This window comes from Scyliorhinus torazame, chromosome 3 (genome assembly GCF_047496885.1).
Source record: "Scyliorhinus torazame isolate Kashiwa2021f chromosome 3, sScyTor2.1, whole genome shotgun sequence".
Taxonomy (NCBI): domain Eukaryota; kingdom Metazoa; phylum Chordata; class Chondrichthyes; order Carcharhiniformes; family Scyliorhinidae; genus Scyliorhinus; species Scyliorhinus torazame.
In genome coordinates, this window is record NC_092709.1 from 95,138,975 (window position 1) to 95,166,085 (window position 27,111).

At 46.7% G+C, this 27,111-nt stretch overlaps 1 protein-coding gene across 1 annotated transcript; it reads right to left on the reverse strand.

Moving 5' to 3' along the window:
* Positions 1–258: 258 nt before the first annotated feature.
* Positions 259–26,525, reverse strand: LOC140408587 (lecithin retinol acyltransferase-like). The gene is made up of 2 exons (XM_072496001.1): positions 25,836–26,525; positions 259–925 (listed from the first exon to the last, which is right to left on the reverse strand). Exons 1-2 carry the CDS (start codon positions 26,289–26,291, stop codon positions 773–775), a joined length of 609 nt encoding a protein of 202 aa, XP_072352102.1. The 5' UTR covers positions 26,292–26,525; the 3' UTR covers positions 259–772.
* Between the last annotated feature and the right edge of the window lie 586 nt (positions 26,526–27,111).

Sequence of the window (27,111 nt, forward strand, 5' to 3'; positions counted from 1 at the left end):
AAATCATATTTGTTGGGTGATGTGGGGACTTTAGCCCATCCAGTAACTCAAATTTCCCCCAAACATCGCCCATGAACTGGGCAAAGGGCCAAAAACAAAGTCCCTTGGCAGGAGCCATCACGTGTGCGACTGCTCACTACACAACAACTGCCACTGGAAATGTATACATGCAATTTAATTACATAAGAGGTTGTATTTGGTGGGGGTTATGCTTGTGAATGTGGTGCTGAAAAAATAAATAAATCCACAAAAAAAAGGTTTGTTTCTTTTTAAAAAGGGTTTTATTTCTTAATCTAAAAATGTTTTAGGATCCACAGTATTTATAGGTGCCAATTTAAATAAGAAATATTAATGCTCTGCTAGTAAATACAGATTTGGACATTCCAGCCGTAGAGGATGCTGTATTTGAGGCCAAAATGGAAGTTAACATAAGCAAGTAAAAGGATGAATGACAATGAATTGCCAAAATATGAAGCCTTTTTTTTTTAAATTCAGGATTTCAAACATTAGCACATCCTTTAGTACTATAAAGTAAGAAGAAAGTCACATTGAAATGCTTGATTTTAGGAGTCTATTACATACAAAAGAGCCAGACAGGCTTACATAGTAAACCATATACAATTTATTTTGTGTTTGATAGAACTACATCTCACAAAAGAAGGCTAACTATTTTACTGAAACATGACAAACATTCATATATCGCATCCCTCCTTTGTACATAAATGCTAAGTTATAAGACATATTTACATTGCATTCAAGGTCACTGCACAAATTAGCCAGCCATCCATAGGAAGAACGGTATGAGGACTGTGGGGAGGGTGGTGGAGGGTCCAAATCCCAGCCAGAAAATCCCAGCCAGTCCCAATGCAGCAGTAACAAACACACTCCTCTGGTCCCGGATTATGGTCTTCACTGCTTCACAGAACTGCAAAACAAACATTGCACTGTTACTCAAAAGATTCAGCTATGGCCGCGTCTGAACCAGTTCAGGTTCAAATGTACAAAGTTAGGTGGTCAACGAAGAGGATTGCTTCTGCACATTTGCATTTTACAAAAGGTTAACAGCATTTGTGAGTATGACTCTTCCCCGATTAAATTCCAAAGGACAATGCAGCCTTCCAAATGGGTAAAATGTATTATTGAGCAAGTGTTATTTTCAATATGCTGCCAAATAAATCAACAAATACTTCTAGCCATAGATCCCCTAGCAGTGGAGTAGTGGTATTGTCGTTGGACTAACAATCCAGAGACCCAGAGACATGCTCTGAGAACCCGGGTTCGAATCCCGCCATGGCAGGTGGCAAAATTTGGAATTAAAAAGTCTAAACGTCTAATGGTAACCACGAAACCATTGTCGATTGTCATAAAAACCCATCTGGTTCACTAATGCCCTTTAGGGAAGGAAATCTGCTACCCTTACCTGGTCTGGCCTACATGTAACTCCAAATCCACAACAATGTGGTTGACCCTTAAAAAAATGCCCTCAGGGATGGGCAATAAATGCTGGCCTGGCTGGCGGTGCCCACATCTGATGAACAAAAAAAAACACAGTAGTCCAGGGATCTTAGTTCGAAGGCCTACAATTTAATGTTGTGTGGTTGCACCTAGGAGAACTTGGGAAGTCATTCAAAACATACTTCTGTTAAAGATTAATCTAGATTAGCCATGTCAATTTTAAATATGACACTGCCCTTTTGCAATACTTTATTAAATGCAACATTCAACATTCATAGGGAATTTAAAATATTAGACCAAATTGGGTAGGGTGCTCTTTCCAAGAGCCGGTGCAGACTCGATGGGCCGAATAGCCTCCTTCTGCACTGTAAATTCTATGATAATCTATGATTAATCTAGGACAAAGCTTCGGCACAACATCGTGGACCGAAGGGCCTGTTCTGTGCTGTATTTTTCTATGTTAAACAGTTAACTCAAAGCACAATCCAGTCTTCCTGTAGTAACAGGAATATTTTTCATGGGTGATACTTGCATTTTTCTTTGCTTTTAAAACTCAGTAAATTAGAACCCATGTTCTATAAATCCATAATCTGATATTGTGGTTTTTATCTAAACCCCATGTACATTTACTCACTGTTTGATGTGGACAAAGTCTGGCTGCCCTCGATTAGACTACTCAGTTGCTATAGTGAACTAGAGGAAACACAGGGAAGTTCTGAATACTGTCCAAAAGTAATCTCTTGCATTTCAATTAAATGGTGAAGTAATATCTGTGACTAGGCCTGAAAAACAACAGCATTCAAATTCAACCGCTGCTTATTGTGAGGAAAGCCTCTCCGTCATAGCAACAGAGCAAATAAAAGTACTGAATGATTGATTGTTCATTGATTGTTCCAAGAAATGATTTATTTATTTAATATAAATGTGCGTGCATAGGACCCCTTGCTTGGGCAGTTTGTTTTTACACCGAAAGGGAAGAGGCATATAGTGGTGAACACCACAGGCATGGGAGCCAGTAAAGGTCAAATAGGGCACCAAGGGTTGATTTTGGAAACATAGAGGAGGAGTGGGCAGCTGAGGGGTGAAGTGAAATTGGGATGCAGCATTGCAGGTGAATTGGATTGGATTTGTTTATTGTCACGTGTACCGAGGTACAGTGAAAAGTATTTTTCTGCGAGAAGTTCAACAGATCATTAAATACATGGGAAGAAAAGGGAATAAAAGAAAATACATAATAGGGCAACACAAAATATACAATGTAACTACATAAGCACTGGCATCGGATGAAGCATACAGGGTGTAGCGTTAATGAGGTCAGTCCATAAGAGGGTTATTTAGGAGTCTGGTGAGTGGGGAAGAAGCTGTTTTTGAGTCTGTTCGTGGGTGTTCTCGGATTTCTGTACCTCCTGCCCGATGGAAGAAGTTGGAAGAGTGAGTAAGCCGGATGGGAGGGATCTTCGATTATGCTGCCCACTTTCCCCAGGCAGCGCGAGGTGTAGATGGAGTCAATGGATGGGAGGCAGGTTCGTGTGATGGACTGGGCTGCGTTCACAACTCTTGAATAATGGCATGTGTTTCTAAAGAGATTACAAATAGTTGTGTGTATGAATATAGGAGTGGAGATTCATCATTTGCAACAAAATCTTTCAGAAGAAACTCCATAACAATGTCAGCTTTGAAATAGTTTGTTCTATTTCGGAGCCAAAGTGTGGAATATTGAGTAGCTGATGGTATTTATTTTTAAAAAAATTTTTTTTACATTCAGATCATCAAAATGCGACACTCAGTGAAAGTCTCAGCCTCGCGATACTGCAAATCCTGCTGCCCAGGCCCCTGATTGGACTTGGCTAATGATTGTCCAGAGGTTCCAGACAGATGCAGAGAACCGCTCCAACGACACCATGCAGCAACCAGGAGTGTCATTGAGCAGTGTATCGGCATACTCAAGATATACGTCCGATGCCTGGTCTCTGGTGGGGCTCGCCAATATATCCGACTCCTGCCTTCAGGGTCACCTTCCATCGTCTGCCCGGGTGATCCCTGCAGGTGTGCTGGCCATTTCCTCTCAAGGGCCATATTCTTGGGAGGGGGGCGGGGGTCAGCAGTTGTGGATATAGTGAGCGGTGATATGATACTCACTGGATAAGCTGTCCTACAAGGCGGCCTCATGTCTGGCCCCGCTCACTTGTCATCTCTGAGTGACCCCAGGTGCAATCTTCAATTGTCCAGGGGGCTCTGCCCCATGTCTTCCTCCAACACCCACACCACCAACCTCCCTCGCCCTCTACACCCAGCCCAGCCCATCCCTCACACCCTTCACAGAGGATTGAGGCAGGGCAGAATGTTGGTGGAAAGGTGTTTATTCGGGAATATGTACAATTATTGTGCCATGCCCCTACCTTTAACCCAAGTGCTACACCCGTGCCAACTTAACTGGTGTCGAACTTCCTTAATTCATGTGCTCTACTGCTCCATCGAGGTGTGACCGCAGATAGCATGTCAGGGGTGGAGGCGGCCTGCTGTGCTTCTCGCCCTGTAACCCTTGGGCGGCTGTCCTCTGGGGGGCCTGGCGGGCCCTGCTGACTTTTGGGTGTCACAGGTGATGAGGTGCGACCCTGTTTTGCCCACCAGATGTGGTGTCAGTAGGGGGAGGGGAGGGGGGGGGAAAGAGAGAAATCAGAAGGGTTGAGGTGTTTCAGTACCACCCCTGCAGAAGGCACCGGCACCAGCCCCATCACTTCCTCCTCCCTTGGGGTGCTCAATGGCTCCCGGGCTAATCCATGGGACGGAGGTAAAACTGAAGTGAGCTCCATGATCACCTGGTGCTGCCAGTCCTGGAGGTCCGGACCCGTCTCAACCAGTGTCTCGCTGCCCTAAACCCTAGAGAGTGAGTCATGGCTCTCTGCACCTCGGCCATGCCCTTCTGTGACTGGTCCAGGTCAGTCAGCACCCAGTCTTTGCCCTCAGCCATGACACTTGTAACTGGGCCAAGCTCTGGAAGTGGCAGAAGGTGTAGAGAGGATATGAGGAAGAACTTTCTTTTCATTTTTAATGCAGGGGGTAATGGGAATCTGGAATTCGCTGCCCGAGACCGTAAACTCTTTAAAAAGTACCTGGTTCTGCTTCGTAAGTGCTGCAAGCTACAGGGCTATGGACCGTGTGCAGGAAGGTGGGGTTAGAAAGGGCACCTGGGTGCCCTCGGGCTGCCATGGACAAGATGGGCCGAATGGCCTCGTGCTGTAACTTTTATGGCTCTATGGAGCGCCGCAACAATGTCCATGTGGGCTCCCAGGTCCTGAGCCTCAGCCCTGACCGCGCAGATTGCCCCAAGCCTTGGACATCTTGACCCATGGCAGTGACTTTTTGACCCAAGTCTTCCACCCGTTCAGTATTGTCGGCACGATCATCACCATCAGCAGGTGCTGGAATGTTGCTGTCACCCCCTTCTGTAAATCCTGGCTCAGTGTCTGCATCTCCACCAGTGATGGGATTGTTCTTTCCAGAAGCACAAAACCTGTCCGAACTACAGCTGGGTCCTGGGATTGGGCAGCCCTCCGACCGCCCACTCGCTCTGGAGCTCCTGCCTCCACCCGATGTGTTGCATCATGTATGACATGCGCACCAGGATGCCCCACCCAGATGATAGTATCTGTGTTGGTGGAGGGTGCAAGTGAATGCAGAGCCGAGAAGTCGATGCCATCCCTGGACTGGTCCACTGGGGTGTGCTGGGGGCGAGGTACCCCAGATGGGCTGGCATGGCCTGATAGCGATCCTGCAAGACAAAAGACATGGGGATCTTGGGAAGGAATGGTCTGGGAGAAGAGGGGTCACTCACTTGCATTTGTATTCGGGGCTCACATGGTTGTTGCATGCCGACCTCCGCCTCGGAGATGGCCCTCTCCTGCACCTCCGCGGATAATACAATCATGCTCTGCTTGGTGGGGATGAGAGCACAGAGGTCCGTGACAACCCTCCTGATCTCCTCCTGCTACCTTCCGTTATAGGCCATCTTTCCCTTGGGGAACACAAAGGACATGGTGACACTCATGTAGGCGAGTTACACTGCGGGTCTGTAGCCGGTGGCATGTGTGTGCAAGGCACCTGGCCAAAGAGGACAGTACAGGTGATGTGTTTGGTGCAGGGCGGGATGAGAGAGAGATGTAGGTAGGTGGGTTTTGATTGGCCTCTAGGGGAGTGGGGTGTGATGTGAGGAGTGAGACAGGAGTGATGCCAGGGGAACAGAGGTGGTGACTCACCCAAGCTGTCCTAAGGAGGTCATTCATTTTCCTGCGGCACGGCGTGCTAGTCCGTCTGGTGAGGCTCACCGTGCGGAGCGCCTCGGCGGCCTCCGCCCAGGTCCGGTTGACAATCGCAGGCGGTAGCCTTTGTCCCATCCTGGGAGAGGGTGTCTCACCTTCCTCCACCACATGCAACATCCTCTTGAGCATCCGGGAAGCATGGTTCTGCTCTTCGTGGAGGCATCTTCTTGGCTGGAATGAAGGTATGCAGGGAGTGGGGTGCTTATAAGCAGCTCCAGCTCGTCAAGCCCCACAGCGTAAATTCTGGCCTCAGTGAATCTGACGGTGGTGGGAATGAGACTGCCTCTAGATTTCCGTGGACAGAGTGCTGGCCCATTAGCATGACCTGAATTGCTCCAGAAATAGCGCCCCCAACTGGAACACGAACCGCACGCAATTCAGTCCGGGCGTCTCCCCGAGAATCTCGCCCACTACCTTTACTTGTCTACATTAGGACATGACGACCTGCAGCAAAGTTTCCTTGTGCAAGAAATCCACAACAGACTGAAGTGCCCATCAATTCATGACACCCCTACTCCCCAAAGGACTGGGTAAGATGAGGAACACCTTAGGAAGTCACTTCTGCAACCTCACTTTAGCCACAATGTGGAACCATACTTTGGTGCATTGTTGCATGAGGATTTAACTATTAAATATTTACCTACAGATTTTAATGACCATGCACCCCATTTGAAATAGCATATGGCTTGGAAACAGGTCACATTTCCGCTGATGTTTTGGAGATGTCAGTGTTGAAGTACCATATTATTGGGAAACATGCTATGTGCGACTTTTAGATTATTAATATTTTCCACATGCATCTACTTTGAAACTCAAAATAGGAACATTCTGGTAAGCACAAAACAGTTGCGGAAGCACAGCTGGAGGCAGAAAGTCCAGACGGACAGCAGTCGGAGGTCTGTTAGATCCCAAGGACTCAGCTGGGTCGCCGTCAAGATGCCGAGCCGCTGGTCCAGGTTTACCCGGAGCTGATAGAGTGGCTGTGATATTCAGAGGAGGGAGTGGCTGTGATATTCAGAGGGGGATGTCAGCGACGCTCCAGCAGGTCCACAGCTGATTGGGGGAGTCCCAGAGCTTACGGACACAGGATATGTCGCTGATAACGTGTGGCACCGAGGCCAACGCTGCTACGGTGGCGACTGTAGCAGACAGCCTGGTGCACGACGTTGGCAGCATGTGGGGTGATGTCCAAGGCGTGGTTCAGTGATGGCCATGGCTGAGGGCCTCGGTAGCATGTCTGACTTGCTGGGGAAGTGTCCTAGTCCCAGGTGGACCTTTGAAGCGCTACAGAGCATGTCCCAGTCTCAGGTGGCCATTGCCGAGGTCCTCCAGAGCACGTCCCGGTCACAGGTGGACTTTGCCGGGGCACTCCAGAGCATGTCCCGGTCGCTGGAGGATGTGTCCCGGTCGTTGGGAGACTTTGCTGGGGCGCTCCAGAGGATGTCCCAGTTGTTAAGGGACATGTCCCAGTCACAGGTGGACCTTGTCGGGCGCTCCAAAGCATGTTCCAATCACAGAGGGCATTGACACCATGATGCAGACATTGGGGAGCCGCCAGGGTTGGCAAAAGCCAGATGATGCAGGGCTCCATCCAGCTGCCCCTCTGTCCTGAGGTGACCCCCAGGGCTTACCGCTTACCCGCGGGAATCCACTTGGAGGTGCGAGGTGCTCACTTAACTACGATTGCCAATTCCCGATGAGCAATAGCCTTCAGCCACATGGCCAGAGGTCGGTAGGACAGAAAGGCTGGGGCTGTACCCGTTATGGGTACACACTATCCAGGAGGTGGCGTGGCATGGCGGCACCCCCCCCCCTCCCCCCAACCCCCCCCCCCCCACCCCCCCCCCCCCGGGATCCCCACAGCAGCCATTCCACCAGCTTCACATTTTTAAAAGGTGTAGTAATTGGTGTCTGATCACTTGCAGGGGAGGATGTTATAGACCATAGGAGGCCTTTAGATGGAAGCGATTCAGTTCCGCTGGGAGAACATAGTCTCCGAAACAGGGAATCCAGCCCAGGGATGGCATTCTCCGGTTCCCCCAGCTGCATGTGTCCCGTCAGCACACCATTCGCTGGTGGCCGGATTATCTATTGCCAACACTTGATGGGATTTCCCACTGAAGCCTCCCCATGCTCCCAGGAAACCCATGGTCCGGTGTGCACTGCTGGAGGAAAAAGAGAATCCCAGCCTAGGTCACACTCAGGCAGAATTAAAGTGCCATACGCAGTACCAGGAGAATTCCCCAACTAGAGTGGGCCTCCTATAACTCTGGAGGCACTCGGCCATCTTGATTACATTAAAGCTCTGTGGCCGGAGCTGCTTTTAAAACGACCAAAGGAACCTCTCTGATTCTGGTCACATCATTACAAATATAGCAGCATTATGAGGTTGCCCATTTCAGAGCGGCGAGAGAAAAGTCCTCAGAAATGCTCAAACTTGTACAGTTAAAGATGCAAGAAATAACAATTCTGCTGCAAAGGGATTGAGACTCCAAATTGAAGGCCATTCTTTCTTCATTTCATTCTAAACATGGTATGGCCTTGAATGGTTAAACTTGGGCAAAGTAGATCATGATGAGGTCACTTACAGGCTTCAGCAAAACAGATACAATGGAATGGGCAAAGAATGGCAGAAGGACTTCAACGTAGAGAGATGTGTAAATGGTACACTTTCGGAGGACTGATGATGGGAAACATCATGCTATAAATGGCAGGATTTTGGAAAATTTAAGGAGCAGAGAAACTTTTGTGACCCTCAGACATAAATCCTCAAAAAGGTAGCACGGAAGTTGACAAGTGGTTAAAACACATCTGAATGACTGAATTTCTAAATGGAGGAACACGATTGAAAAAACAAGAAAATTATGCAAGAACATTACAAATCATTGGTTAAGCCTCAGCTCGAGTATTATGGATGAATCCAAGCATCACATTTCAGGGGAAAATGTCACGGTTTCATGAAGGATTCAGGAGGTTTACAAAGATGTCGGTGCGATTTAACAGGACAAAAACAGAGTCCCATTTCGGGTGCTGCAGGCGCTGAGAAAGACTCACTATTGAAAAGCACTTGCATCATTTCCTGCACTGATGAGCTCAAGCTCGCCAGTGCAGGAAGAGTATTTGCTGATACACAACACAGAACATAACAGTGCAGAAGGAGGCCATTCGGCCCATCGAGTCTGCACCGACCCACTTAAGCCCTCACTTCCCCCCTATCCCCGTAACCCAATAACCCTTCCTAACCTTTTTGGTCACTAAGGGCAATTTATCATGGCCAATCCACCTAAACTGCACGTCTTTGGACTGTGGGAGGAAACCGGAGCACCCGGAGAAAACCCACGCAGAGACGGGGAGAACGTGCAGACTCCGCACAGTGGCCATTTTTAGTGCCCGATCTTGACCCCCCCCCCCTCATCCATCCCACCATGGCCTCTGGACCCTGCCCACTGCACCCAACTTGTGTGGTCCTCGAGCCCCCACCAGCCCGACCCCCATCGCATGCAACCTGGCACCAACTTGGCAGTGCCAAGGTGCCCGCAGGAGTGCCAGGGTACTTCCCTGTCTAGAGTTAAACCACCTGGGGATCCCTAAAGGCTTGGGAGACCCTCCCTAGGTGCCATTACGCCTGGTCTACGTTTGTGGAGACCGATGCTAAACGGCGCCCTGGCAAGGTCTCCCAGGATTAGCCATTGGTTCCCCTGCCCCAGGAGAATACGGTGCAGACATATTTAAATGATCCTAATGGCGCATTTAAATATGTTCATCTGGATCTTGCCCAGCGAGGGCGAGATCCAGATCGCGGCATCTTGCAAGATTCCATTAAATCTCACGGAACATTGAGCGTCACAAACCTTGAAAGAGGCTTCGCGTGAGATTCAATGGCCACAGTGCGTCACGAAAACAGGCGCAAGAGGCCGTTAAATCATCAGTCGCAAAGCCCATCCTTCCAGTGTCGGTGTGGGTTTCAACCCCACAACCCAAAGATGTGCAGGTTAGGTAGATTGGCCACACTAAATTGCCCCTGAATTGGGAAAGAAAATAATTAGGTAGTCAGGGATGAAGAACTTCAGCTAACTACAAGGAGACATTGGAACTTTAGGATTGTTTGTCTTAGAAGGTGGAGAAGAGGTGTCAATAGAGATAGCTATAGATGTCTTGGATACAAAATAGTGAGGAAAAATTATAAGTATTTTGAAGCCAGTTGTCAGACTGCAGAATAGATTCCCTTACGGGAGTTGGACAGGTACTGGAGAATGAGGAACTTGCAAAGTTCCCTCAAAGAATCAGCAATTGTGTGATGAGCTGAATAATCTCCTCCTTGCATGCTGAATGTTTCTGGTGATATAATATCTGGCATTTGACACATCGTTTTCCTGAAACTTGACAGATACAAAATAAAGGCCGGAAGTATCTTTAAATAGAAAAAAAAAAGAGAAAAACAGATGTGAACTAAAGCAAAGACTGTTCACCAAGAGGTTCTTTAGAAGCTGGAGTCAAAAGTGCAAACAAGGTTAAAAGTCTGTCCTCATATCAGAAACAAATATTCCAGACAGAAAGCGTCCACGTGGTAGCACGATATTTATCTATGTGGCACCGACAAGTAAAACCCTCCTTGTACTCATTTGTATAATGACTGGGATGTTGGCCAGTTAACTGTACCCCGAGGGACACAGCCCAGCAGTAACACAGAAAAGCCACAGTTCAAAGAAACGTTAATACAGATTCAACGCCACATACTGAAGCATTTAGTACAAGTTACTGCACCAGTTAAAAGATTGGTTTCAGCTTTGGTGCTGCCTGTATGCAATAGGATAATGCACAATCCTCCGAACCCAAGCCATTTGTCACAGTAACATCCTGGAGTAAGCAGCCCATCTGAACCACAGCAGTCTGTAAGGGATGCCCAGGAGCTGCTCTAACCCACGCAGAATGTAGTGCAAATTTCAGGAGTTGCTCTGCCTGCTTCCAGTTTCTCCCCACCACTTACTGCCTGAAGTGACAGAGGGGTCATTATATATCCACCCCCAAGGGGAGGTTCAGTGATCAGGCAGAATATGAAGGGAAAAATAGCACATCTCAGCAAGAAGAGAAAAAAAACTAAATAATCAGGATTTTGGGACAACGATAAATAAGATCTTCAATTATATTTTCAATGGGACAATCATGGGATTGGAGGGATTGCAAAATATTAAAAGCAGCATCTAAAGTGTGCAATGTTTTTAAAATTCAAGATATTACAGATTTTATTTTGACAAGGTGTACAAAATAGAATGTTGCGGTATAATGGGGACATAAATATTTAAGCACACTAACAAGAACACCATTGGAGTCTTGTTTGCAGTTTGGGCCACAATTTACAGGCGTATGTGGAGGCCAGGATTATGGGTGGCAGCCTAGATTCTGCAAGATGCTGCCTGGTAAGGAAGTATAAAAGAAAAAGCAACTGAGTGATTTCATAGAGATGTTTAAAAATCAGGAGGGGGGTGGTTGAGGTGGATCAGTCTTTAGTTATCGAGATGTCTAGGGGCGCGATTCTCCAAAAAAATGTCATTTGGGGCAGGTTTGGTGGGGTGATTTCCACTGGGTGTTTGGGCGCAATCCCTGGAGCTTGAGGAGATTCTCATCTAATCATCCCACAGTTAGAATATTTTCTGGGGTGGGGAACTGACGTTCCAGACAATAATTGCTCCTGAGAGATCCAGATCTCAAGTTAAGGGAGCCCATACCTCCATCCCCACCGAGGGACATCATGGCACCCATCCCCCGCAAGCATAGGCAACTGAGAGCCCCAAACCTTAAGGCCACCCCCTTTTTCTTTCAGTCCCCCAGCTTTCAGGCCCCCCCCCACCCCACCCATGCGCCCACTTGTGGCATCCTTCTTCTCTTTCTCCCCCACCCCCCCACCCCCCGTTTCACCAGCTCCAATCCTTCATACCCACCCCTTGGAACACCACCCATTGGCACTGCCCCATGCATCCTGCACTGCTCCCAACACCCAGGCAGTACGAACATGGCAGAGCACTTCACAACCCTGATCCCCAACTGCACAAGTTTAAATAATGATGTATTTAGGTATGCGTATCTGGATCATTTTGGTCACAGCAGGGTGGGGGCGTCGGCTTGGCACTAAATCAGTTATTGGGCATCCCCCCACTATTCACCAGGAATATTGGGATTGGCATGCAACATGGCCGGAAAATCACATCCTAGACCAAGGGTTTGGAAGAGGCATTCTGGCCCTTGTTAAATAGTTAAGTAATGGGTTAAGAGTTAAGTAATGCATTAAGCGACATTGCAATTAGTTGTCTCATTTATGTTAAGTATCCAATGATTGACACTGATATGTAAAGGGGCTTCAGGTGGTCCTTGTGGCAGGTGGTGTGTTGTTAGAGTTTTGTGCAGAGGCTGTGGAAGTGAAATAAATTATGTTTGGTGAAAAGGAACAGGACTGCTGACTCTTCATACAACGGTAACTAAAACGTCTAACAATGGTAGCAGAGGATGGTTGCTGTGCAAATGTGAACGTTTGAAAGATACAACTTTTCCTGATCAAACCAAGGAGTGAATGAGAAGGAAAAAAACAAAAGTTATATGGCTGAACCCAGAATAAAGATGGCTGGATATGACTATCCCCCCTTATTTTCTGAAAGGGAATCGTACGACCAATGGAGAAGTGCAGTAGTTCTGTGGACTAAGATAACTGCCTTGGGAAAGAGAAAACGAGGTATGGCATTGGCTCTTTCTCTACCTTATGGACAGTAAAATCCGAAACAAAGTGCTTTCTGAGCTGGAATTGGAAGAGTTAGACTCAGAAGAAGGTCTGGGGACTCTATTACAATACATGGATAAGATTTACAAGAAAGGTGACTTGTTAAGTGCGTATGAAGCATGGTCGGAATTTGATAAGTTCCGGAAAATAGAGGAATTCTCCATGGAAGACTATATAATGGAATTTGGAAGACTATATAAAGGCTGCAGAAACACAACCTGAATTTCCACAGTCTGTGTTGGCCTTTAAATTACTTGACTGTGCTAGAGTGAGCAACATGGATAGGCTCCGGGTTTTGACAGGAGTTCAGTTTACTGATGAAGATACCTTATTCGATCAGATGACAAAAGCTTTAAAGAAGTTTCTGGGGAAACATTCGATTCCGATGGCTCTGATGACCCAAATAGGTCAGCCTGCAATAAGGCAGAATACGGAAGATACACTAACAGGATGGCAAAATTGTACGGCTACGAACAGGGCCCAAGACCATAGAAGGCGATCAAGACAAGGAAATTATGGAGACAGAAACCCAGTTAGAACTTACAATAGGAACATGAACCCCAGAAATGCACGGGGCATGATAAATCGATGTTTTCGCTGTGACTCTCAATACCATTATGTCTTCAACTGTCCAAAACGTTATGATAGAATGTTTGAAGCGACACATGACACAGAAGAGTCAGAAGAGGAAAAAGATAGTGTCCAGAGAGAAGACATTGTCCTATTAACAAGCAGTTTTACGTCGGTAATGAGGGTGTTGGTTGCAGAATCCTTCAATTGTGCTGTATTGGACAGTGGCTGCACATCTACTGTGTGTGGAATTGGCTGGTTAAAATGTTACCTGGACTCCTTGAATGCTGAAAGTCGTAACAAGGTTAAGGAATTTGAAAGTTCCACAAGTTTCAGGTTTGGGGGATGATAATACTCTGGAGTTGCTGAAAAGAGTGGTGATCCCTTGCAATATTGCCGGAGTGAATCATTTCATTAGCACGGATGTTGTATCAAGTGAGATACCTTTGCTTCTGAGCAGACCGTCGATGAAGAAAGCACACATGAAACTGGATATGGAACAGGATAAGGCAACAGTTTTTGGAAAGACGGTGGACTTACAATTTACACAGTCGGGACACTATTGTATTCCATTACTGACAAATAATATTTCAAGTAGAGTGGTTAAGGATGTGTTAATGGCAGTTGGAAATGGGACTTCGCTGATAAAAAGCTTGTTGTATTAAAACTGCATAGGCAATTTGCATATCCATCTCCTCGGAGGCTGAAAAATGTATTAAAGGATGCAGGGGTAAGGGATGAAGACTATACTAAACTGATAGAACAGGGGTGAGATTCTTCGACCCCCCACCGGTTCGGAGAATCGCTGGGGGCTGGCGTGAATCCCGCCCCCGCCGGGTGCCAAATTCTCCGGCACCGGAGATTCGGCGGGGGCGGGAATCGCGCCGCGCCAGTTGGCGGGCCCCCCCCCGCGATTCTCCGGGCCGGATGGGCCAAAGTCCCGCCGCTAAAATGCCTGTCCCGCCGGCGTAGATTAAACCACCTACCTTACCGGCGGGACAAGGCGGCGCGGGCGGGCTCCGGGGTCCTGGGGGGGGGGGGGCGCGGGGCGATCTGGACCCGGGTGGTGCCCCCATGGTGGCCTGGCCCGCGATCGGGGCCCACCGATCCGCGGGCGGGCCTGTGCCGTGGGGGCACTCTTTCCCTTCCGCCTTCGCCACGGTCTCCACCATGGCGGAGGCGGAAGAGACTCCCTCCACTGCGCATGCACAGGAATGCTGTCAGCGGCCGCTAACGCTCCCGCACATGCGCCGCCCGGAGATGTCATTTCCGCGCCAGCTGGCGGGGCACCAAAGGCCTTTTCCGCCAGCTGGCGGGGCGGAAATTCGTCCGGCACGGGTCTAGCCCCTTAAGGTTGGGACTCGGCCCCCTAAGATGCGGAGCATTCCGCACCTTTGGGGCGGCGCGATGCCCGACTGATTTGCGCCGTTTTGGACGCCAGTCAGCAGACATCGCGCCGATACCAGAGAATTTCGCCCCAGGTTAGTGATTGCTGTGAAGTTTGTAGGAAGTACAGAAGGACACCAGCATGACCGATAGTAACCCTACTTTTGGCCAGAGATTTTAACGACATTGTGGCTGTGGACCTTAAGATCTGGGATAAGGCCATTTTTCCGAAAGGACAACTACCAAAAGTTGGTACAAAGGTGACATACTTGCCTGAAGGGCCTAGTCAATGGAAGGATGCAACTGTTATTAGAGCAGGGAAGGCCACTGGACAGTATAAACATTGGTTGAATGGACAGCATTCAGGGGAGGGAGTTAAGACAATGGATTGGGAACACGAAGTTCAAAAATGGAGGACACAGAAACAGTGCCAGTTCAGATAGTACATCGGTTAGTGAACGGGTCCACAGGAAAAAGTAGAGAATTTTGAAAGGACACCCACAGCAGATAGGAAAGATCAAGCAGTAGCAGTATAGAACAAGTTACCAGGCGGGAGAGGGGGTGTAGTTTATCATGGTCTGAACACGAGTAAGACTACGAATACTAATAGGAGTAGAAGCCCACATGCACGTGAGATTTTGGTGGCTTCCAATAAATTATATGAAAAGGTTTCAAAGATGCTAAAGAGCAAGCACTGCATAGTTGGAGTGAATTTGGGATATACACGGAAGTACCCGATAGGGGGCAAGCAACTCTATCCCACAGATAGATTTGCACGGAAAAGGTTCTTCCGGATGGAACTTATAAGGCAAAGGCCAGGCTTGTGGCAAGGGGATTTGAAGAAAGCTTAGAAGATCAGGATTTATGGGTAGATTCGCCTACAGCAGGAAAGGTTAATTTTAAAGATCTTCTTTTAGCCACAAAGGCATGGGAATGCAAATCTATAGATATGAAAGGTGCCTTCTTGCAGGGGCATCAGCTCCAGAGAGACATTTTTCTCCGTCCTCCTAAAGAAGCAGCTAACACAGAAGGGGCATTCTGGAAGTTGAACAAATGTGCATGTGGTTTAAATGTTGCATCTAGAGTCTGGTATTTTTCAGTAAGGTCAGTTTTGTTAAAATTAGGCTGTTACCAGTTGAAAGTAGATCCGGTAATGTTTTACTGGCACTATAAAGGGAACCTTTCTGGCATCTTTATGATGCATGTCAAATAATTTTTGTGGGGTGGGACTAGTGATTTTGAAGCTTTTGTAATCTCTGGTTTGAGGAAAGAATTCAGGGTCGGAAGTCAGGCTTCCGGTGCATTTAAATATATTGGACTGGAAATCGGACAGACTAAGTTAGGGGCAACTTTACGTCAGCAATCTTATTTGGAAAGCATCAGCCCAATAGCAATTAGTCATGGATGGGTTTTCACAAAAAGATGCAAGGTTTCAAAGATGGAAAAAGAGCAACTCCAAAGTTTAATTGGGCAACTGAATTGGTTAGGTAGACAGACTAGACTGTACGTGAGTTTTGATGTCTTGAGTGGGGTACAAAAATGAATGATCCCAAAGTGGAAGGCATAATAAGAGCAAATAAAGCGTTTGGCGAAAATAAAAATAAAAATGCAGGAGTGTGTTTTGAGGTTCCAGGTTTTAGGTGACCTTAGGCACTTGAAATTCATAGTTTATAGTGATGCGTCCTATGCAAATCAAGCACAGGAGGTTTTATAATTTTCCTTTGGGGAACAATGGTAAATGTGGTCCTCTTGTGTGGGAAACAAAAAAAATAAGGAAAGTGGTTGAAAGCACTTTGGCTGCTGAGACATTAAGCTTTGTAGAGGCGGTGGATATGGCCTTTTATATATCTCAGATATTGACAGAAATGTAACTTTTGGATATTGTTAATGAAGGGTGCCCGTTTCTGTGATTTTTGTTTTCTTACAAAAAAAAAATTTGAAAAAAAAATAAGGGGGGGAAATTGTGTATGTGTTTTTGAGTTTCTTTAAATTTTGTTTTCACCTAATTATTATTTTCTCCAAGGGGAGACTGTTAAGTAATGGGTTAAGAGTTAAGTAATGCATTAAGAGACATTGCAATTAGTTGTCTCATTTATGTTAAGTATCCAATGATTGACACTGATAAGTAAAGGGGCTTCAGGTGGTCCTTGTGGCAGGTGGTGTGTTGTTAGAGTTTTGTGCAGAGGCTGTGGATGTGAAATAAATGGTGTTTGGTGAAAAGGAACAGGACTTCTGACTCTTCATACAACGGTAACTACTAAAACGCATAACAAATACAACACTTGCTCCAAACTGCAAGGGGTTGGGGGTGCAGCAATCTGGAACGCACGGTGCAGGGAACACAACTAGTGTGCTCCATCAGCATTGCCTTCAAGATTCAGTCATGCACAGCAATCTTAAAAAGGAGTTGCACACTACAACAAACAGAGAGAATGATAGAGGAATCTTAGCGCAGACCTGCTTTTAACAGACCTCTCTGCCACCCAAATGCTGTGAGCAGTAAATGGTGACCAATTCTATTACAGTGGGAATAAGGTCTTGTACAAAATAAATGTTCTATTTTAATACTCTGCTTTAAGTGTTTCCCTCGCCTATAACCCTAGAAATATTTATCCCCCATCTTAATTTTCAGAATGGGTATGGTTCACCTGCAGAGTAAGGTAAGCAGTGGGCATCTCCATGGAATAGAGCCTAGGATTGCTGTAGGAGAGGTGGTCAGCTGAAGTACAATTAAGGATACATTGGATATGGAGCAAAGGAGGGCCCATTTTATGAAACAAAATGTGATGTAGGTAGGGGTCTAAAAACAGTAGGAGGAAAATTAAATGAGGAAACAACAGAGCTAGAGTCCAGATAGGAAGTCTGTATATTATGGGCAGCACGGTAATTAGCACTGTCGCTTCACAGCGCCAGGGTCCCAAGGTTAGATTCCCAGCTTGGGTCAGTGTCTCACACTCAGCGTCTGCGTGGTTTTCCTCTGGTGCTCCGGTTTCCTCCCACAAGTCCCGAAAGACATGCAGTTAAGTGAATTGGACATTCTGAATTCTCCCTCTGTGTACCAAACAGTTGCCGGAATGTGACGACTAGGGGCTTTTCACAGTAAATAACTTCATTGCAATGTTAATGTAAGCCTATTTGTGACAATAAAGATTATATTACAACTTGATCATAGAATTTACACAGTGCAGAAGGAGGCCATTCGGCCCATCGAGTCTGCACCGGCTCTTGGAAAGAGCACCCTACGCAAGGTCAACACCTCCACCCTATCCCCATAACCCAGTAACCCCACCCAACACTAAGGGCAATTTTGGACACTAAGGGCAATTTAGCATGGCCAATCCACCTAACCTGCACATCTTTGGACTGTGGGAGGAAACCGGAGCACCCGGAGGAAACCCACGCACTCACGGGGAGGATGTGCAGACTCCGCACAGACAGTGACCCAAGCCGGAATCGAACCTGGGACCCTGGAGCTGTGAAGCAATTGTGCTGTCCACAATGCTACCGTGCTGCCCAGGTATAGTAGGAAGGACATTTGCTTCATAACCTTGCAGTTCCGAGACATGAATCATACCCTAGATTGGCTCAAGTGCAGCAAAGAAAATTGTTGACTTGCTGCATCATGCCACATGCCTCCAATTACTGAACCATGACTAAAGGTTGCCATTACTCCTACAGGAATGGTGGGAATTCTGGCTTCATGTCATTCCTCCTCAAGTTCAAACAACTTCATCACTCAAAGCTATATCTTTTGTTCCCCAACACAGCTGCTGGAAGTGTGAATGCACAACATCAGACTCTCTGGGCAGAATTCTCCCATGCCCCAGCAGAGGGTTCAATGGCAGGCGGGGGAGGGAAAAAATCAACAGGAGGTCCAGAAATCAGTCTGACGCCAGTATGAATTTCCACGGGATCTTCCACCGGTGCCTGCCATGGCAGATCAGGAAACCAGGAGGACATTGTGAACTTCACTTGCATGTTGCTAATAGGATGCAGATGAGGGCCAAATCATTCACACCCAATTCTCCGTGGCGCCAGTGGTAAAACAAGCCGGGGAGAAAAACGTTTGGAAAAACATGGGGTGCAGATGCTGGGACGCACCGGAATAATGCCCAAGGCTGCCTCCAGAGGTCAGGGTGGAAACTGCCACCGCAGTGAGTGGGGTGAGCACCTACAGGTGCACCTTCCAGATTCTGTGTCGTGGACATCTTCCAGCCTCAAAAATGTCCTTGAAGATCCATCTAGTTCTCAGGAGGACCACTTTCTTTCTTCAACAGTTGGTCAGTGATGTTGGCATTTTGACAGGATGGCAGGTTACACATCATCAGGCCTGCCCAGCCACAGAATACAGCGCAAAACACCCGGTTGCTTAATTAATGAGGTCGGAGGGGAAGATTTGCCGTGTTTCCCCATTGGCCACCACAGCGGGGCAATACAAACTAGTCCCTTCGATGGCATCAGCCAAATGCAATCATAAACTAGAAGAGATCCCCACAGCATGTTTCAGCCCCACAATTACCTGCTGAGGGAGACAAACTTAATGCAGAATAACCATGGAGACTTGGAAATGTTATTGCAAACCGCACATTATTCTCATCTGGTCAATATCTCCAAACTCCAAAATAGCTCAAAACCCAGACCAGGAACGACCCCAGCCAGGTCACCAAGAATGCCATATCCTAATATATGAACTGAAAGTAAATCATGTGTAGGCATTGAAAAAATATATTACTGTGTGTAATCCTGAAATAAAGTCAGAGAACATATCAATTGCTTTATATAAAAAGGATTACATTCATTATTTTTTTTTTTAAAATAAGAAAAGTACCTACTTTGAATTCACAGAAATGGTCTTAAAATGTTTATATACATGAATTTGGGACAAATTGATTGACAACGTAATTTTGATGAATATTGGTTAGTGCAAAGGTCCAGATGCTGCCGATTAGCCAGACTTTTGTTCCATTGCATTAATTTAAATATAATTAATCTTTTCACATTCAATTAAGCAAGCTCTTCCATTTTAAGTATCAACTTAAACCATATTGACTATTTAGTTCGGACTAGAAGGAAATGTCTGCCTACCAACTGAGCTTGGTTTCAACTGTCATACAATCACAGCTAAACGACTTGTAAACAGACAACTTTTCTCTGTAAGGCCTTTAACATAAACATTCACTTCACAGGAACGTTAATAACATTTGATACTGAGCCACATCGGTAGATATCACAGCAGATGAAGAAAAGCTTAGTCAAAGAAGAAAGGGAGACGAGGTGTCAAGAGGCAAAGGGATGTAGGAAGAAAATTCCAGAGCCGAGAGTCAAGCTAACTGAAGGCACAGGCACCAATGCTGGAATGATTGAAAACAGGATGTTTCCAAGAGGTCTGAATTGGAGTATAGATGTCTCCGGAGGGTTTCAGTCTGGGCGAGATTTTACATGGGGAAGGGGGGCAACTCATGGATTTGAAAACAAGGATGAGAACTTTTAAAAAACTTAGGTGTTACTTAGCCAAGAGACAACGCAGGTTAATGAGCACCGAGGCAATGGGGCAGAGGAGGACGAGGAATGAGGTAACGAGATTTGGTGCTAGCAAGCAAGGACAAGGACTGACACCAGGCTTGGAAACAATTTGCTTCATCCTCCAGTCAGCTGCCAGGGAGAGAGAGAATTGGCAGCTAAAGAACTGAATTTTGTAGCAGGACCAAATGGCAATGGCTTTGCTCTTCCCAATATTTACTCACAATGTTGCACAAAGTCTGATTAGTTTAGAGAATTCAAGAGGGGGGGGCTGGTGAAATTGGTGTTGTTAACGTACAGGTAGTAACTGACGCTGTGATTTTAGATGATGTCACTGAGGGGCAGCCCATTGATGCAACAAAAAAAAAAAAATCATCCAATACTACGTGAATGGACTGCAAAACTCCCACTGCTGGTGCTCCACTAACAAATCTTACATCCATTCCCTCCAAGTAAGAACAAACTAATATTTCAGCAGTTCTTTTGAATCTCAGACATATTGGCCACCCAATTTAAATAGTAATTCTAACAAACGATTACAGGGGCAGTTGCGTTTGAGGTGTACACTAAGTGGATATTAGATTGGCTTATACAATTGTCAGGTCATTGATTGGAGACAAAGTGGCTTCAGGCCTATTCACCACTCAGAGGTCCTTACTGCAAAACAACTCGGAAACAGGTTTCATTAGAAAATGAAGCCACACACGTGCTGAAATCAGAGTCTTGAGCCACTACATTCTGGTCGTCAATCTGACCAGAGTTGACCCAGATTAAAGTGAGACCTCTTCACTCAGGCAGAAGCCAAAAGGAGTTAATGGTGATGTATAATGGCTAACTTCCAATCAGTTACAATAGATGACAGCATTCATCGACCTATGTTATCTGGCTCAATGTACTTGCATGAAGAATGGTATCCTAAATTACAGATTTAAATCCCACCAAAGTTAAACGTGAGCATCCCAACTATGTGCTCCCCTTTGGAGCCATCTGGGATGGCCACGTCCCAATTACAAAATGGATACTTGCAAAGAATGCAGGGAAAATTGGACAATACCGAAAAAGCAAGTAGGTGCAAGGTCTGTCTGTTGATTAGAACTGTAGCTCTCAGACAGGACCGGTACTGCAGAACCATCGACATACTAATGAGCCATCCCCAGGAACAAACGGCAACATTTAGGTAAACAATGCTAAGACAGACACCCCAGCGCCAGAAGAGACTAAAACAAAGCAAACCACCGGCCACCTAGGACACGCCCAGCAACCAGGGAACCCACCCCTCTATTGGAGGAAAATCGATAAGGACGATTGGGAAACGGCCCAATTAATTGGGGCCAAGTTCAAGGCCCGCCCAAAAGCGCGCAAAGCCCTTTTGGGTATAAAAAGGATTCCCCAAGAGAGAATCTCTCTTGGCCTTGGTTCTCAGCGAGGAGAGACCTGCCAAAGCTACGCCAGACCAAGTAAGTTCCAAGTCAACGCACGCTACAAGATAGACGCTCCTAGTTGCTACCCTGTAAACAGCTCAACCCAGCAGCCTCAGAACCGAGCAACGGCTATTGTTCCTCTGACTGAGTGGGCACCCGAAGCTCAGTATAGGCTTTTAGTAATAGTGATAGTTTAGGTTGTAGAGTTTTATGCATGAGTAGATTTGACTGTGTGTAAATAAATGAGCATTGTTTTTGAACTTACTAACTGGTGTATTGAGTCTTTGATCAGTATTCGGTTTTGAACCTTGTGGCGGTATCGAAAGATACCTGGCGATTCTTGAGCAAACGTCATTAAACAGAGCCAAATTAAGAGACAACAGCAAGTTAGCAACATCTTCAACTATGTTTTCCATCAAGAGTTGACACTATGGCCCATGGCTACTCCTTGCTGGATATGGGCAGTGCACTGTGGTTAGCACTGCTGTCTCACATAACCAGGGACCCGTATTCATTTCCAGCCTTGGGTGAAGGTCTGTGTGGAGTTTGCACATTCTCCCAGTGTCTGTGTGGGTTTCCTCCGGGTGTTCCGGTTTCCTCCCACATTCCAAGCTTGGCCCGCTGATCAGAATGGTAGGATCAGAGGGTGGCACAGTAATTACCACTGCTGCTTCAAGGTGCTGAGGACCCGGGTTCGATCCCGGCCCTGGGTCACTGTCCATGTGGCATTTGCACATTCCCCATGTCTGCAGGGGTCTCACCCCCACAACCCAAAGATGCGCTAGGCAGGTGGTTTGGCCACACTAAATTGCCCCTTAATTGGAATTTAAAAAAAAAAAGAATGGTAGGATCTGGTGCCAGATTCAGTGCTTGGAAGCTCATTTATGAAGCACAAGCGTGTTCCCCAGGAACTCTCCTGGCGAGCTTGCAGCAGAGGCATCCATCCACCTCAGCTCACGGGTTTGAAGGCCCAGCGCCATACTTAAATACCAGTCCAGCACACCCATCTCACTCTCTCCAGACTGCAGAATGTCAGCAACCCAGAGGGAAAAGGCTAGCAGCCTCAAGTCTGTTCCTTGGTTCAACCACCGTCCCTGCAGCTGGCGCCAATGCCCCACTCAGGCTTCGACCCACCACTCCTGGGGACTTCACCATCCCCTCCCAGTAAACTGTGGAATCTCTTTGGCCCCTTCAGGAGTTTTGATCCTGATGCTGGTTCAGAGCATCAGGATCAACACAAAACTATGGCAGGAAGTTACTGCACTGGTGAACCAAGGACCGGTTTATGCATGCCACTCATTAGCACCAATATAAATCCCCGCTGGTGTGATGCATGATTGAAAGGCCTGCCAGGCATTCATGAGATGTCAATGGTGTTTGCACCACCTGCCAGTGGGAAGAGTGAGCCGCCATTAGGAGAATTGCAACAGGACTTTATGCCAGCAAGTTTCAGACTTTTTGGCTCCTGTCAAATTAACTGGACCCACCTGTCGCCAAACCCATGGCAGGTTTGGAAAATTCTGCCTGTCGAGTAGTGGCTATGATCGCAGCCAAAGGCAATATTCTCCGTGAAGTGGATTTTGTGTGCTGATCATGTTTAAAGAAATGGCACATTTGAATCTTAAGAACAAAAAAGGGGCAAATCTCTTCAGATGTAATTTCCGGATGAACAAGTCTCACATACAATTGTTCAAAAGAAATTCCCAAGATTAAAAAATGTGCTTCCTACTGTGAAATAGCAGCTGTAAATACAGTTGTGGAACGTATATTCCAATGAGAAATGGAAGTGCCAAAGGCAATCCAACAGTAAAAGAGAACAGAACATGACCCAGTGATAATTAAACACCAACAAGTTATCAAATTTCAATGCTGCAGGTTCTATCCAGGCAAGGAATATAAAAGGAATTCTCAGGAGTGAAAAAAATAAATGATTGACTTGTGTATGGAACCAATCTGCATTTGCTAAACTATTAGGACCTGTAACCAAGTACTCTTTTGAAGGCCTTCCCCTTAGAATGATTTCTATATGATACTGAGGGAGCATTGCATTTAGATAGTTATCTTAAACTATTCCCCCCCCCCCCCCTCCCCCTCCCCCAAATCTGCCTCTTCAGGTGGATATAAAAGAGCCGGGGTGTTATTCTTAGTACCCTGACCAATATTTATCCCTCAATCAATACCACAAAAGAGCAGATTATCTGGCTATTATCACACTGCTGTTTGGGAGAGTGAAAATTAGTGGCCGGGTTTCATGCATTAAATGTACTTCATTGGCCGTAAAGTGCTTTTGAGACAACTGCCAGTTGTAAAAGTGCAATATGAATTCAAGTCTTTCTTTCTTGGGTGGAATGGAAATGTAGGAAGTTATGCTAAAGCGGTGTTGAAACTTGGTTAGTCCACACTTGGGTGTCGCTCATGGAGGCACTGGAGAGGGTGCAGAGAAGATTCACAAGAGTGACACCGGAAACAGGAGGGTATTCACATCAGGAAAGGATTGACAGACTGGCTCACTTCTCTCTTGGGAGATATTGGTCTTTAAAATGATTAAAAGTTGAGATGGAGCGAAAGGCTGGAATTCTCTGGTCATTGCGATTCAATTTGCCCACTGGCTGTGCACTCTCGCCAGTGGGTTTTGTGGTAGCATTGGGTGGTTTCAATGGGAAATCCTGTTGACAAGCAATGGGAAGACGGTCCCACGGGGAAGATAGAAGCCATCAATGGATGATGGTTACCAAGAAACTGAAGTAGGGAGGTCAGGAGGAACTTCTCTATCCAAAAAAATGTTATGAAATTAGAACTTGCTACCACTAGGAGTGACTGACATGAGTAGTATAGATAGATTTAAAGGGGAAACTTGACAAGCATTTGAGGGTGAATGGAACAGATAGTAGCTGGTAGATTTAGTGGAGGAAAGATTGGAGGCTCACGTGGAGCATAAACACAACATGGACTGGTCGGGCCGAATGGACTGTTTCTGTATATGCAAGAATCTGGATTCTGTGACTTGCTGCTTCAGTATGATGGTTGGTTTCAGGAAAAGGCATTTAATAATAATCTTTGCTATTGCCACAAGTAAGCTTACATTAACAATGGAATCAAGTTACTGTCACCACATTCTGGCACCTGTTCGGGTACAGAGGGAGATGTCCAAGTTCGGGTACAGAGGAAAATGTCCAAATAACACGTCTTTTGGGACTTGTGGGAGGAAACTAGAGCATCCGGAGGAAACCCACGCAGACACGGGGAGAACGTGCAGACTCCGCACAGACAGTGACCCAAGCCGGGAATCGAACCTGGGACCCTGGAGCTGTGAAGCAACAATGCTACCCACTGTGCTACCGTGCTGCCCAAGCATTGGTACCAATGACAACATCCTGTTGGGATCAGTCTTCCCCCTCTGGATGGGCACACAGCTAAACTGCATTTAATGCCCCTAAAATATCACAAACAAACAAAAAAGAGCAAAATGAAGACTTCACCCAAGACCCAGACATAAATCAGAAATAGATTCAGATCAAGGGGAACAGATAAATCCAACACATACCCTGCAATTGTGCCGGACGGAGAAAAACTAAAACTGAATGTTATTTTCCTTTTTTAAATGCAGTTCGGGATGATGTTTTTTCGCCGTAGTACAAGTTCGATCAGTTTCGGATTAAAGCATCAACGCACATCAATTGCTTTTTGCCAAACTATTCGCCAGTACTGTTGAAATTCTAGCCCTTTATAAAATGACCAATGCAGATCACCAACCGCTAAATATTTTTGCATGTGGCAAAAGTGTTAGAGAGCCATTCATTTGAAAATGCGGAACTGCAGAGGAGGACTGGGTCTGGAAAAAGGTATTTATTGATACAAGAAAGGACACTGTGTTTTCGTCGGATTTTCTTAGCTGTCTTTCCATTTCAACCCAATATCTTTAGCATTTCCCGGTTGAAGAGATTGGTGTCGAGCGTGTACAGAAAGCAAGGAGTCTGCACTATTGCTGCACTGGCACCGACTTCATTTGGGGTCAATACTAAAGTTTTCGCCTAGCCCAAAGTGGCCGTTTCGGATGGCATTCGTACACACAGGAGCAGTCAATGATATTTTCAGAAGCCATTTTAAGAGTACTTTAAATTTAAAATCAAAACGTCTGCCAATCATGAATTACACTTACAAGAGAAAAGTGTACTTATCGTAGAGAGAATGAGCCTTTCATTGATTCCCCAGACCATAACCTCTTAATTGAATTATGCTAATCTAAATATTTAGCCCAGACTATAATCTTTGAATAAAGAGATTTGCAAGAATGCATGTAATTAAACGCATTCTATAATAGAAACTTAAAAGATACGGAACATAAAGGATAATGCTCAGATCTGAAGTGTCCACGAGTATGTATTGCAACTTTACCTTGTCAGTCTGGATGCTCACCGCGGTGCCATATCTACAGTAAGTAACAAAATGTTCACAGTTATTCCACAGGAGGCTGTACTCCGTGCTGCCCACCAATTTCTCTGCTCTCCTTGCAACCTCTTCATTGGGAAGTGCCGGCTGCTTGCACTGTGTGTCCATGTGGTTCACTAGAATGCACGCTCCGTAGGCAAAATCCTCCACTGAGTCCACTCTGATACTCGCGTTCCTGGAGAGGACTCCCAGGATGAGCCGCTGGTTGGTCACCACGTCCCGGATCAGCTTCTTGTCGTCGGTGAACAAGGGCAGGATGTCGGGCATCAGGTGAGCAACTTGCTCATCCCCCAGATAAATACCATAGTGCGTGAATAGTGTCCGTGACACCTCCAATAGGTCCCCTCTCTTGAGGGACGATAGCTCGCAGAAGTTTGCATTGCTATCCGACTCGGAGGCCATTCCCTCTGTCAATGGGGCGGACAGATTGCTCTCCTCCTCTGCGCTCTCTACCGCTGCTCTGCGCTCTCTGTCCCCTGCTCTGCTCTCTGCCCCTGCTCTGCGCTCTGCCCCCGCTCTCTTCTCTGCGCTCTCTCTCCCTGCCCTTCTTCTGCTCTGCTCTGTCCTGCCGTGCCCTGTGTCCTGCCCTGTGCCCTGCCCCGCCCCGCCCCGCCCCGCGCTCTCGCCCTGCCCTGCTCCGCGCTCTCTCCTCACTCTGCGCTCCGCTCTTTCTCTGCTCCATCCTCCTGGCACCTTTTATACTCAGAGCCCAGTACCTGGACACACCGAAACCCTATTGGCTGCCGCCCGACTTTCCGCGCCTGCCATTGGGAGGCTTCGAAGCGCGTGCTGGGCGGGGCTGACAACACCAGAGACACACAGCGAGACAGAGAGAGCTCACCCACACAGACATGGAGAGCTTACCCACACGGACAGAGAGAGACAGAGACAGAGAGTTCACCCACACAGACAGAGAGAGAGACAGAGAGAGCTCACCCACACAGAGAGAGAGACAGAGAGAGATCACCCACACAGACAGAGAGAGCTTACCCACACAGACAGAGAGAGAGAGACAGAGAGAGATCACCCACACAGACAGAGAGCGAGAGACAGAGAGTCCACCCACACATAGAGAGAGACAGATAGAGTTCACCCACACAGAAGTTTATCCACACACACACAGACTGAGAGAGTTTTGTGGTGGTATTTTTCGGGGTAATACGGTACAACATGAATGCCGAGGAGCTATTGGAGGACAGATGCTGGGTCCCGATTGGATCTG